The sequence below is a fragment of the Calonectris borealis genome, chromosome 11, assembly GCF_964195595.1.
Source record: "Calonectris borealis chromosome 11, bCalBor7.hap1.2, whole genome shotgun sequence".
Lineage (NCBI taxonomy): Eukaryota > Metazoa > Chordata > Aves > Procellariiformes > Procellariidae > Calonectris > Calonectris borealis.
The window spans coordinates 15,855,178-15,869,324 of NC_134322.1; the positions used below are offsets into that span (position 1 = coordinate 15,855,178).

Sequence of the window (14,147 nt, forward strand, 5' to 3'; positions counted from 1 at the left end):
AACAATAGATACAAATAGCAGCCCGGAATGACCTGATATTAGTTGTGGATTGTCGGGGGGGGTTCCCCCCTTTCCTTTCTTGTTCCTGTGCGTTAGCTTACAGGAACGAGTGTATATTAAACAAAGGATAAACTTGCATAAGGGTATTTATCTCTCTCTGGGTAAAACCCATACTAAGACATGAAAGGTAAAAGCTGCATTAATTACTCAAGAGGGATTCAAAGCTCAGCAGTTTACTAGGATTGAAGGATTTATTGAAAAACAGTGGTTCTCATGTGTAACTCCAGGCAATAAACCTATTTAATTAAAGGCTTAATCTTCTAGTTGACATGTTTGCTACTGTTCCAATAAAAAGCTTCATCTGTAGCCAATTTTTGTAACTATACAAATAATAGTAGAATCCCTCATCTTTGTTCAGTTTTTTAACTGTTTAATTGTATTATGGTGTTTGTATTATAAATATCTAAAGGACTTTTGTGTCTTTAGGAATCAAAAGCTTTAAATGGTCCGCGTTCCAAATTATTTAAATACAGGCAGTGTGTCTTTACCTCTTCGTTTTTCAAACAAAAGAATATTCGTTTTTTATAGAGGTTTGCATTGGTAACAGATTCTCTATTGAGCAGCAGTTTTTTAACAAATTTGCCTCTTCAAGCTAGGTATGCACTCTCATAGCCATCTTATATAAGTATCATTAATGCAAGTTTATCCAAAATTAGAATTTTTAAGACTCTTCATCTCAGTGCTTGCTGCTTAGAAATTTAATCATGATGTATTATGAAGGAGCAGATTGGAAAATACTGAGAGAGGTGGTAAGAATAGTTAGATGCCTGGATTATTTTTGTATGATAAGATTCTGTAATGGGACTAACAAAATGTATTTAGCTGAGAAAGGAGGAAAATGAGAGAGAATTATTAAAGTGAATAAAATAATATTTTGATATTAGATCCAGTTCTTTCTTAATCCTGTTTCAGCCAACAAGAAGTGAGGAGGTGTTATTTTATATGTTTTATAAATATGTGTGTGTGTGTGTGTCTGTATACATGAGTGTAAGGGCAGTGTACGCACCTTTCACGTGTGGTGAAGACCATTATTCCCCATGGTTTTCTTCTAAGGATCAAAATGTTATAAGTACTAGAGTGGATAGTTGTATTAGTTTAAAGCAATTGAAGGTTAATCAAATCTTATACCCTTCAGGTATAAATCAAGGCGAAAATTCTGTAGTGTTCTGTGGGGAAAACAGTGAAAAAAATTTTTGCTAGGTTGCTACGTTATTCCAAACAGGTGTTGGTCGCTGCTTGAAACGCAGCTTAATCCAGTATGGTGTAATCAAGTGGTTTAGTGTAACAGCATCTTTCAACTAAATCTTTCCTTTACTGAGCTAGAACTTTAACTCGGGTCACTAATCCAGCAAATACTTTAAGTCTTTTAAACTTCTATTTTTGGACTATTTCTTTGAATCACATCTTTAATAGAAATGTTTGCTTTGCTTTGCTTTAGGTTGGGACTCATCGGGAAGAAAGCGTCAGCCTCAACAACAACCATTCAGTTCTTCCCAGTACAGTTTCTGCTCAGAGCACAGAACTAAATCATAAAACACAAGAAAGCTACAGAGGTAACTTTCCAGCAATATTCAATGCTGAACCAGGTCTGCAAAAATCCAGAGCCAGTGAGGCTGTGTATCTTGGTGAACTTGCCTCAACACAGGGAATAGGGACATAGATAATGTTGAGAAATAAAAATTAACTATAAATCCCGTAAACCACCATTGTTAGGGATTCCTGCAACAGTTTTGAGGGCATCCCTCTGTCAGACTTGTCCCAGTATAGCTTCAGCAGAAGACTCTGCATTACAGCCGCATTCTTCCGGCTGAAGGAGCTGTACTGCCGTTTGCAGTACTGCAGCCGTTCCCGAATCAGCCAGGAGGGTTGCAGAGTGAGCTGAGCCCAGATTCGTCTAGCCAATAAAAGGAAGTCATTCCACACGAGTGTTTACAGTTCCCTCAATTTTTAGCCTAAAGAAGTAAGCTATAGAAAACAGAAGTCAGCTTATTCGTTAGCATGCCTGCACCATTTAGGGATGTGTGTGTTGCACATTTGGCCTGAGCCCAAGCCTCGATGTCAGTGGAGCTCTGCCCTTAGATTTGCAGCCCAGACATGAGGCGCAAATTTCCTTACTTTGCTAAATGTCCTTTTGTCTTTAACAGTGTCTTTCTTAGATCAAGGGGTTACTGATCAAGCTGCTCTATGAATTATGATCCCTTTACAACCCATGACACATGTCCAAGTACAGCAGTGTACCAGGATTTCTCTTGTTTCTGTTGCCAGAGCGTAGTTCCTCCTGTTGTCTTCCCAGACTCCTGCTCGGCTCTGGCCTCCCATCGACAGTACCTGCTTGAGATTCTCGTAGGTGTTTCACTCCTCTGATGCTCATACTGATCTCTGGTTGCTTGCAGCGTTGTCAGGTGGCTTACAGAGCCAGTCTGTGGCTATAGGTCCAACAGAAATCAAGTCCGAACATAAGGAGAAGGATGAAAATATACATGAACCCCCCTCATCGGATGACATGAAATCAGATGATGAGTCCTCCCAGAAGGATATCAAGGTCTCATCCAGAGGCAGAACAAGGTGGGTTGCTGACATGACCTAGAGAATTTGTGCTTCCTTAATGCTCTGTAGCACGTTGTCCTAAGTTTGATAAATTTATTTCAAGGCTTTTGCCTTACCTCAGTGCATCTGTTAATAGGCAGATGAAATAGATAAATAGTTTACAGTATTTGTATCTATTTAAATACAAGATAGAGGATTTTCTGGGAAAATCACCTGAAAAGTATGCATTCCCTTACGTTAGTGCCTTGCCTAATATCTGCCTGTACAAATAAGCAGTAAAAGATTCAGAGGGCCCTGCCCAGCACAGAGGGTGGGAGAATGTTAGAAATTTGTGATACTTCGTAGCTGGGCCAGGGCTGCGCTTCTGAACGTGAGCCAGTAGTGATGGAGAGCGGCAGCCTGATAACCCGTAGGCTGGAGTGAATACAATAGGTAAATAACCTTTTTAAACGCTTTTTCCCCTCCCAAGCCACGGACAAAAACCTGGAGTTGACATCGGGTAAAATGCTTCTGGATCTGCCTGATAGGCCTGACACAAGCGTTGAAATTTGAAATAACAGTAAACAATCAGAATTTTGCAACCATAGGCAGCGGAGTCTATACCATCATGTGTCTAATGGCATTTTAGTTATTAATTTTGGTAGAGCAGAGGTTTTGCATAATTTTAGACTTAGTTGGACAGTCCTATATTAAAAAAAAAAGACTATGCAACTTAATATAATTATTTGAAGTGATACAAGAATTCTAAATATAACCGTTTAGCTCTACACTGAGTATTAGAAGAAAAAATAGTTCTAAAATTGGCCAGGAAGGTCTTTAACAAAACTAAAACTTTTTAATAAGCACATTAAATTGAAAATCACTTGCATGCCTTTTTATGTAAGCTATATATTGGAAACTAGCAAAAACTATATTGAAAGTGATTTATTCTTCACCTGACAAGATGGCTGAGTTATCTCTTAACTATTTGAACATTCGTCAGTAACTGAGTGAAGTGGTGGTTTGGGTACATCTTTTGCTTCAAGGGGCAGCGCATTGCCGCCACTCTTCCTAGAGGTGTTTACTATTTGTAGACAAGATCCTGTGGATATTCTTCAGGCAGAAACCATTTAACATTTATTTTCAGGAAAAGGCAGGAACAGCAAGAATTACCTTGAATACTTAAGCATTGATACCTGACACTTTCTTAGTTTTCTAAATATACTTCAATATGGAATAGATTAAGTTGGGAAGAAGTTTAATTTTATCAACTGAAAATTTTGAACCAGCAGCAGGATCACTTGTTTGAAATACCAGTGATATTTCAATATACTTTTATTTATACTTTCTTGCAGCAGTACTAATGAAGATGAGGATTTAAACCCAGAGCAGAAAATAGAAAGAGAAAAGGAGAGGAGAATGGCAAATAACGCTAGAGAACGTTTGCGTGTACGAGATATTAATGAGGCATTTAAAGAACTTGGCCGTATGTGTCAGCTTCATCTGAAGAGTGAAAAACCACAGACGAAACTGCTTATTCTTCACCAGGCTGTGGCAGTCATCCTCAGTCTAGAGCAGCAAGTGAGAGGTCAGTAGCCTGTCATCGTGCTGTGGCAGTTTGCATGGTAGCTTTGTTTATGGAACAGTGTCGGTCTCTTGAAATCTGCATCGCTAGATGCACAAGTTACTAAAAGTATGTTTGCTGTTCTGCAACGATGTTGAAGTTCTTTAGGAAAAGCAAAGAATTACTTTTTTTTTTTAAAAAGGAGCAGGGGAGGAGTGGGTATTAGGTTTATACTTTGATCTTTCTGGTTTTTTTCCCTGTGCAATTAGCCATCTCTTCACCTATGTTTTCAAGGTAAATTATTAAAATATTGCCACATCTTGCTTTAAATTGTAACAAGCACTTACTTAGTAGTACAAAAGCTTTAGCAAAAATAAGAGATCTATTTTAAGATGAACCCCACATAACTGAAATACTAAAATGCAGTGAATTTAACTGCTTTACTTAGATTTTGCATTAAACATATACTGGGGAGGAGGAAGGAAACCTACTTGGACTTTAATCGAATCAGGGCTGGTTTTGCATGTATTTTCTTTCCCTGATTCCTTTAAATTTTTCCAGGAAAGAAATAATAGGCCTATTGGTAGGTGCAGAAGGAAGAATTCTCTGTGCAGTTCACTCTCTTAAGGAATGATAGTTCTAGAAATCGTGTTTAGTTCTTCAACTGTTCCGTTCTTGTGTGTTGGTGAAGCTACAGTTGACTTCTAGTCTCCCTTTAAACTTGTGTCAGACATGTTAAAGTTCTGCGGCACCTTGCTTTAACTTTTGGTCAGCCCTGAATTGGTCAGGCAGTTGGACGAGGTGATCACTGTAGGTCCCTTCCAACCGAGTAGTCTAGTCTGTTCTACATAGCTGGCACTTAAATGGGTGAGCGTCCTCATGTTTTGCTCTTTTGGAGTAGTGAATAACCATCTTCCTTGGTGTCTCACTGATGGAAGTGCATCAAGCGACTGGAAAAGTCTTTCAGATGTGGATGATGTCAGTGGTCGTATTTGCTTAAAACGCTACATTTTGGAATAACCGATGTCGCTGAATGATGTCAGTGTTTTATTTTTGTGTACCTTGTTTTTAATTCCATTTCTTAATTTGTTGCTTGCATTTTGCACGGGAGATCAAAGCAATTGTTAAAAGTTTATTGAAAGTGTGAATAACAATGAATAACAACGCAAGCTGATGTACTTTGTAGTGAGGATGAGATGCTGTGTTTTCAGGCAGAGTTTTACTGACCCAGTTTTTAATAAAGAAACACACTGTCTCCAGTCACACTTCTTCCAAGGCATATAGAGCAAATAGTTATCTGCAGATGAGACGCCAACTAGCGCCATGGTAAAGCCCTATTTTAGCACCTCCGAGACTTTCATCTTGGGAATCGTTTTAGTTTGAAAATGTTTGCCGTGGTCTGGAAGATAAGGTTGAATATTATGAAGAAGTCAGAATAACATTAATCAAGCATGGTTTTTAATGTTTAAAAACCATCAAGTTCATTTCCCTGCTCTCACAGATTCTGTAATCCACAGAAAGCTTTGTGTGAAAATTAATAAAATCACTTCTGCCTTGGTCGGAGATTGCTTCCGAACCTTATGTCTCTGGTAGAAATCTTTTTCTAAATGTACTGACAGTTAAATTGGACCTGTTCTACAGGCAGTGTAAATTGAGAGCTTTTCCTTCCTCACGTTTACACCTCACCTTCTACTCTCTGAGCACCTGAGGAAGCCTATCACAAGCACACCGTGCCTCTTGTGAGCGAGGCCGTGTTCCCCATTGTATCTCGCCCGTCTGCCTTTGCCCCTGTTCCCGAGAGCGAGTGACCGGAGCTTTGTGTGGCGCCCAGAGGAGCTTTCACCAGTGCCTTATATAATTGCATAAACAACTTCCTCTCTCTGCTGGTAATGAAGCCTCTCATTTTGTGATTGGTGCTATTCAAAATGAAACATTTCAGATTTTAAGCTCTAACTGTAGGCTAGCATTTTTAGCTCCGTGTCCTGAATCTCACTGTAAATTAACTTCCTTTCAAAGTTTCCACGTAATTAAACCTTCTGTAAAACTTCAAGGCAAGCCACATTTAAACAAAGAAAACTGACTAAGGAAAGTTAGCAGGTTTTTTTCCCAGTAAATTCTTTGAGAGTGCTCGTCCTTAGGAAATGCAGTAGGAGGCTGTTGATAATGACTTGGGTGAAAGCAGAATTAGCAAGTCCATCCAAAATTGCCTCTGTCAGATTAGCTAGATTCTACCCCTTGCAAAACGCACAGGGGTCAGCGAACTGCAATTACTAGAGGGGCACCTGTGCAGTGCGAGAGAGGGCTTGTGCTGTCTGTTCAGTTTTGGCAGTCTCCTTACAGTTAAAATTGTACCTGTGATCTTAAAACTGCAAAACAGAATTCACCGACAGCTAGAAAAATACCTCAACATGTTGATTAAATTCAACGTGTGCGGGTAGAATATATTACATACCTTTTGTGTGTCTTTCTACTATTGCGATTTACAGCTTTTATATTTTAATTCATGAAAAGCCATTTTGAAGATCAGAAAGAGTTGACACTTAGAAACTGTCATTATTTGAAAACTAGATCCAAATCTACATCTCTTGAAGCTAATTGGGGCAGTGGAAACACACTGATGGAAATATCTTGATAGTCCACAACTGGCTATTATAAAGTATTGACTTTAATGTGAGAGGAAATACAGTTTAAAAAAAAATAGTCTTTCTGCTCTGTGTGATTGTCATCATATTCTTTTGATTTAAGCGAGATGGGCACAAGATGATTTCACAGACTTGAGGGTACGACGAGAACTATCAACGTAGGACGTTTTACCTCCCCTGTTCTAACAGCAGGCTAATACTTAAGGTGAAGAAAGCAGCAGTAACATTACTAGAACTAATGTGATGTCAGTAGGGTTGGTATGACTTCAACATACCAACAAAACACAGAAACCTCTGTTTTATTACATTGTAAATTACAAATAGTTCTCATTTTGCACTTCAGCAACTTCTGGTGACAAGGGAGGTACTTTTTAAGTAGGCAGCTAGTAAAGCTTTTTTTTTTAAAAAAAATACCAGTTTAGGAGATGCCTGGTAGGATTTTCAGCAGTGCTTGTCTGCAGCTTCAGACACCTGCATTTTGACACAAGGACATAAGTAGTTAGAAGAGGGAAACTGCATAGCTATTTTTACTACAGTGGTTAATGTATCGATATTCCCCTGGTACCAGCATATAGGATGTTAAGAATCATTTTTCTGTTACAGAACGAAACCTAAATCCTAAAGCAGCCTGCCTTAAGAGAAGGGAAGAAGAAAAAGTTTCTGCCGTATCGGCAGAGCCGCCAACAGCACACCCAGGAAGCCACCCTGGCCTGAGTGAAACTACCAACCCTATGGGTCATATGTGAACACCAGCCAGGTACGTCTCTTGTCTAGAGGGGAATGGCTCTTGTTGCTTTTTATTGGCTAAAATTTGGGAGATCTAATATGTTTATTCTTAGTTACTGAGCTGCTACTAGCACCAAACTTCTTTATGCTGCTAAGTACTTCCATATCTCTGAGCATAAGCAAAAGCATGCAGATTTGTTTAGTTTTATAATAAAACAAATCCCCAAGAAATTGTTGTTAAAGTCTCTTCATTTCCATGCGTTGTTGCCAATAGCTACATCTCTTGGCTCAGGTGGCCTTCTTGGCATGACATGAGAGGAATAGTTAACAGCTTGCTAGATAAGCCAAGCATAATAGAGATGAATTATACATCTTTAAATGGTCTAAATATCACGTTAGTTCATTTAAAAATCCATGTATTGTTTCCCAGTGCTGATACAAACAGTTAGAGAGACTTCTCATCTCAAAGAGACTTGCTGTCTGGCTTAAGGCCAGTCATTCTAACTCGTATTCATTTGCCCAACAGAGATTGCTAACTATCTTAATTCACAGTCTGTATTAGTGAAGATAGTTAAGATTTAAAAAGTAATGTTTTCAGCTTTGCAAGTTACATCAGTGTTTCCAAAAGCCCCATGTAGTCCAGTACACAGTAGTTCATTTAAAACACGCTGATGGGGGAGGCCTTACAGGAATATTAGTCTTTTGGTTTTATTACGTGTTGTTGGTTGGGTGGGTTTTTTAAATAATTGGGAAAAATTTGATTTTGAGAAGAAAAAATTCTGGATATCCCATGTCTTTTAAAACAGTAGAACTGTTGCCACTTTCAAAAAGAGTAAGAGCGGTTCAATGCCCTTCTTTTAATCCGTAACATTACTAAATTTTGTTTTGGGAGGTTTTTTGTTGTTCTGTATAAGACTGGTTTGCTTCTATTTTAACTTAAGGTCAAGGCATGCATCTATCCTATGGAAGTGTATTATTGCCTGGTGTTCCCTAGAAAGCAGCAAAATGGCATTTAAACCAAGCCTTATTTGAGTCAGTACTTTTTCCCCATCCTTATAGGCAGCTTCTTTCTTCATAAACGAAATGGATTTTCTTTTTACGAAAACAAGGTGCTTTGAATTTCTTTAATTTGTTTTATTTCATACCAGAGCGGTAGGTTACTTCTAAATTGTCCGATAATTCTTGATTTACAGCAGCATTGATAGTCTGTTCTTGCCATATTGATACAGTGAACCACTTTCAAAAGTTTACTGTATCTTTGCTTTTTTAATAGCAATAGCTTTGTAAGATGACTAAAGTGTGACGTTGACATGAAAAGCCTGTACAGGCCCATTAGGTATATGGCAATGCGTACCTTCAACAGTAGCGATTACATTAGGTACTATCTCCGGCTTATCTTAGGGAACAAAGTCAAACACAAACCAAAGGTCAGGTTTGCAGATTATTCTTTCTCCCGTACCCAGACTCCAACTAGAATGTTCCTGAGAGTAAACTGCTCAATATGTCATATTCAATATGGATATCTCTGGGAAGAAGGATTTCAAGGCCTCTCGAAATCTTTTGCACTTAATTGACTGATCTTCTTTTGCACTTAACTGACTGAAAATGCCACAAGATACAGTTTAAATTAGTTCTCTAGCGTTGATGATATGCTTCTTACTGATTTTTTTTTCCTAATACCCCTTTCTTCCAATTTCTTTCTAGAATTCCAGAATTATTGGTAGGATACACAGAAGGTGACCTTTCTTCACAAGGACACAGACAACTAACATTATATGAAGACACAAACCTGACAGGAGAAAACACTTGAAGCAAGAAACCCAAATGCAATCTTATGATCAAAGCTACTGGTCAACACCTGCATCAGGATTGAAGATGCAAGATCTTCAGATAGAATTTCAGCCCATGAAATACTCTGAACATATCATTCTGTTGCAAGCAGTGTGTCGCTTCTGCACAATCAGAGACTGTTGTGATCTCTCCACTCATTGTGGAAGTTGCCTTGTGCCTAAACTGAATTGACAAATGCATTGTAACTACAAATTTTATTTATTGTTATGGAACTGTAAAGGTCTACATATAAAGGGAAAAGTTAACATGTTAAAAGCTGATACAATTTCAGCTGGATGCCAGCATTTACTAAAGCTGTTCACATTCAGAGAACAAAGCAGTGACAACCGTCGACCCGTAGCATTCCCAGCATACCTATTAGTGTCTTAAAAAAGGAAGGGAAAAGTCTTTTGTCGTCCTTTCCTCTCCTTTTGCCATATGACTAGTGTTTTCCATGCAATAGGAAACTATTCCTTGGTATAGCTTTTTTATGTTATTTTTGGTCTCTGGTAATCTGAACAGTTATGGTCATAGTTACCCTTCCATACTGAGCTCCATGCTTACGCCAGTAAGAGGCCTCGTGAAGGCTGCAGGCAGGAGCAATACTGTGACCATAACATTTCTTGGATTTAAAAAGTGATTTTTATTTTCCCTCAGACTTTCCTCAAACATTTTTTTTTTCTAATTATAAACAAAACCTTTTTAGGCTTCTAGGCTTCATAGTAAAGCTTGTAACGTGAAGTGTAAATTGGGTGGGGAGAATCTACTTTGTTAGAGTTGCTTTGTTTTCCGAGCAGTAAGTACTACATATAGTACATGTAAAGTGTTAGCTGTACGTAAGCACAAAATGCATTAAAATACAAAGGAGATTTTTTTCAGGCTGTAATTTTGGTGAATTGTAAAATCCTAAATTCACCGTGGCAGGTAGTGTGATGATATAACCACCAGTAAGGTGGGCTTACTTACGTAATGGAACATAAGAGCAATGGTCACCAGTTTTTCCTTACTGTATACATTAATTATCTTGTCATTTTTGTATGGCTTGTCAGTGGAGAAAAAAAAATAGTGTGAATCAAATGCAAACAAATGACCCCCTCCCAAGCCATATTAGCATTAAACCTTTAAATGTTTCTCCACCAGAACAGTGTCCATAAGTATTCCTTTGTCACAGATGTGTTGAAATGGTTAAAATCCCTTTGAACTTCCATGGAAACTGTCTTCCACTGCAATGACCATGGGAGGAAATTTCCCAAGCCAAGGTTGTCTGAGCTATTGTTTATATAGTGCATCTTTCATCACTGGCAATTGGTTCACAGACAAGACAGGAACAAAACAATAACTTTTATGAAGTCATTTAATTTGAAAGAACAAAAGATGGATTGTTAAAATAAATCAATGAATTTAAGCTCATGTTTTGGATGGTTCCTAACAAAACAGTTTGTGGAATTAGTGGACTCATTTCTATTACTTTAATTTGCATATATCATCAAATAACACCTGATTATATCTGTGGCCTTGTTCTTCATTTCAGTGTTTATCAGCTAAACAAATTTGTTGCTTATGACGTGTGAAAGTGATCACGTGCCACTGCCTGGCCTTTTTCCTTCTAAGCTTGTTGTCTTTTTGGCTATATTAGACTTTGCAGTATGCCCAGAAGCTTTCCTTCATAAAATAGAAAGAAAAAAACATTTGGCTTATTTTTCACTGTAGCTAGTCTTTTATACAATAATCTTGTAAGAAAATTTCTTGAATTCTAAATATTACTCTTTCTAGATTTTTGAAATCGAAAAAGTTTTCAGTAAAAAGTTTCTTACTTTATTTTACTATATTAGGTAGTAAAAATGTAGGGTTATTTACCATAACCTGTTCATTAATATCAGAAATTTACAATAGCATTGTAAGACCATAGTAGGGTTCTAGCATACCGTGTAGTACCTATGGAGTATTGTAAGAGCTAATTGTCCGAGATGAATTGCTTCTCATCTTGTTCTCCAGTTTCCATTGTTGGTTTATTGCAGATTTGTACCCTGTGTCAAATTTCAAGGTATTGCTGATAAACCTTTCCAACCAGCAGCAAGAAGTTCAAAAAAATTTCTGTCAATGTAACAGAAAACACTATGTATATAACATTTATGTAGCAATAAATGTGCCATCTTTTTTTAACATGGTAAATCAGTGAGTTTTTTAAATTTATCTCTCCTCATAGGTAATGTGTTGCTTGAAAAACACTGGCAAAAACAGCTTCCACCTTTATCTGAATAAAACTAACATACCTTCTCAAGGTACACAGCGTAAGTTGCAGGCACAGGAAGTGGTGTGGCTACTCCCTGTGAAGCCAATACAGGAATTCCCAGCGAGCTGAGGAGGCGCGGTACCTCACCTGTGTTTGCTGCTGCGCAGAAAGGGGATTGCACAGGCAAATGGCAAACTGGGAGCAGAAGCTGAGCCTGTAGGCATGTGCCTCCCACTACATCTTGTTCCTTTACTTTGCCTGTCCTTAAGATAGGTTGCTAAGATCTAAGCCCCTTTTGTGCATTGAAATTTGGTGCTGAGTTACTTCCGAGTTGATTGATGCATCTAGGTAGGTTTTATGAAAAAAAGAGGAAGAAAGAAGTCTGTAGCTTAAGCTTCAAATTAAAATTTTTCTTTCTGTGAGTGCAAACAAAAGAAAATGGAAGTGTACAATGTCCAAGGCATACACAGATGGTGAAATCTCCATGCAATTCCTAGTCCACAGCTGTTTAAGCCAAAAGCCTCAAACAACAAGAAGACTTTGTAAAAGCTTGAGTTTTTTCAGCTCTTCTCTAAATAAATATCCCTGGGAAAAGCACCTCAAAGAGAAAAGCAAATAGAGATTATATATATAAAGTTATGATGTTTAACTGAACGTGGTGTATGTCAGTCAGTATGGCTGCTGTGTACTGCATTGTTTCCAACTCTTGATAATGTCCTTTGTAACCTTAGAAAATCTAGTGATTATGTTGAGATCTGGTTTACATTGTGAAAGACTTGTCAGCATGCATATACAGGCAAGTTTTTCTAAAATGCCAGCACTTTTACCACAGGCAAATCTCTAATGTGGTCTGGCCAAATACGGGAGGTGAGACTCAGCCATGTAAGTATGTCTTTTAGTATGTCTTTAGTAGTAGCTGTGGAAGAGGTGCCCCGGTGCCTTCCCCCGCACACATTCTCAATTCTAACTTACTCCAGTAATAATTCTAAATCAAGCCTTTGAGCATCCATCATCACTCCTCTCCCCTTTTCTGAATGAGAACTACTACAAGTTTGTCGCTTCTTTCAGAGAGAGTAAAAATGACATTTCCCCCCTCTTCATCTTTCCTTTACCACACTTCTGCTGTCCGGTGTGAATATACTTTCTGATCACAAGTCCTTCATCCTCTTTTTTTTTACATTTCCTTCTTTTTTCTCCATTTGCTTTTTTTTTTCTTTTTTTTGTGTGGAAGAGATGCATGTTGGGATACCTTTGTTAAATACAATCTGCTAGAAGGCCATTAGGTTGGTCAGGCAGGACTTGCCCTTGATGAGCCATGCTGGCTGTCTTAATTTAGTGGTTTCTTATGCTCATGGAAGTTCCGACACAAAATGTTGCATTAAATGCACATCCTCTTTATTCAGGATGCAAAAAGGTAAAAGAAATACTTGTGGTGGAATTGTAGGAGGTTAGTCTTATATTCAAATACAACTAAAGAAATTTGATGAACATGACTGAGTCTGTAGCAATCATTATAAGTTCTCCAAACACAAGGTTATAAACTCATCTTGGAATGAGATGTCTGAGGAGCAGAGTATCGCTCCACATTTTACTCCCCAGCACCCATAAATGAGCAGAGATGGACAGTATCAGAAGCACAAGCTCATCACAGAAGCAGAATTAATCACCAGCCCTAGTTTGTGTGTTTGTTGGAAAGAAACCAAATAGCCAAATGTTTGCTGCACGACCAGATAAGGTGCTCCAGACTACTCCCAAATGATTTTCTCTGACCACTGAAATAACTGCTTTCAAAATCAGGTGAGTTCTTCGGGGCATTTGTGGAGTTGATATTTACTATATCAGCCTCATTCACTCAGACTAGAACCTCGATGTGCTAGAATGAAAAGTCCCCATCTCAAAAAACTGAAAATTTGCTCTATAGGAGAGAAATCTCCTATATATAAATACAAAGGTTGGGGAAATTTTTGGATCGTGTTTTGAATTGTCATCAGAATGGTCAGTTCACACCTGCAAAAGCTGACGAGGGTATCACAATATTTTCTTCTAAAGGTGACAAAGAAAGGAAGCAAATCTTGTAGATACACTTCAAGTTCTATTTGTACGGTACCAAGCAGAAGAAAGCACACATCTTAACTGATCTTCTGTATGCTACAAAGACATAAAATACCCTCTTAAAAGGGTAACATTTAATTATATGTCCATTTAATTTGTTTACATGACTAATTAATAGCTGAAAGTGTAATTAAACATAAAGCTTTTTAAATGCTCATTCCTTTCTTAGCGTGCAAGAATAGTAAATGTAAGCATCATAAAATGCAAGTATAACAAGAGGGCAAGAATGCTAAAAAAAAAAAGGACAGCCTACAGAATATGAAGGTAGTAACCCAATATAAATTAGTGCCTGTCATTATCTGTAGCCAGCTGGTCATCATTATCCTGTCATATAGAAGTATAACATATGTGTCAATAAAGCTGTCATTATAAAGTTTTTTAGATATAAATACAGATTCTGCATTTATAGGAGTATTGGGTATCAGGGAAAAGAGGGTGAATGAAACAAAAAATG

At 37.9% G+C, this 14,147-nt stretch overlaps 1 protein-coding gene across 16 annotated transcripts in view; it reads left to right on the top strand.

Annotated features, from left to right (window-relative positions):
- Positions 1-11,511, top strand: part of TCF12 (transcription factor 12) — a 169,140-nt gene extending 157,629 nt beyond the window's left edge. For 13 of the 16 annotated variants that reach the window (XM_075160177.1, XM_075160175.1, XM_075160180.1 and 10 more), the window contains 5 exons: positions 1,499-1,613; positions 2,454-2,625; positions 3,942-4,174; positions 7,396-7,549; positions 9,223-11,511. In XM_075160177.1, coding sequence (XP_075016278.1) covers positions 1,499-1,613; positions 2,454-2,625; positions 3,942-4,174; positions 7,396-7,538 — 663 coding nt within the window. In that variant the 3' untranslated portion in view covers positions 7,539-7,549; positions 9,223-11,511. The remainder of the gene's footprint in view (positions 1-1,498; positions 1,614-2,453; positions 2,626-3,941; positions 4,175-7,395; positions 7,550-9,222) is intronic. The other 3 variants (XM_075160176.1, XM_075160182.1, XM_075160190.1) reach the window with 1 other exon arrangement.
- Positions 11,512-14,147: the final 2,636 nt, after the last annotated feature.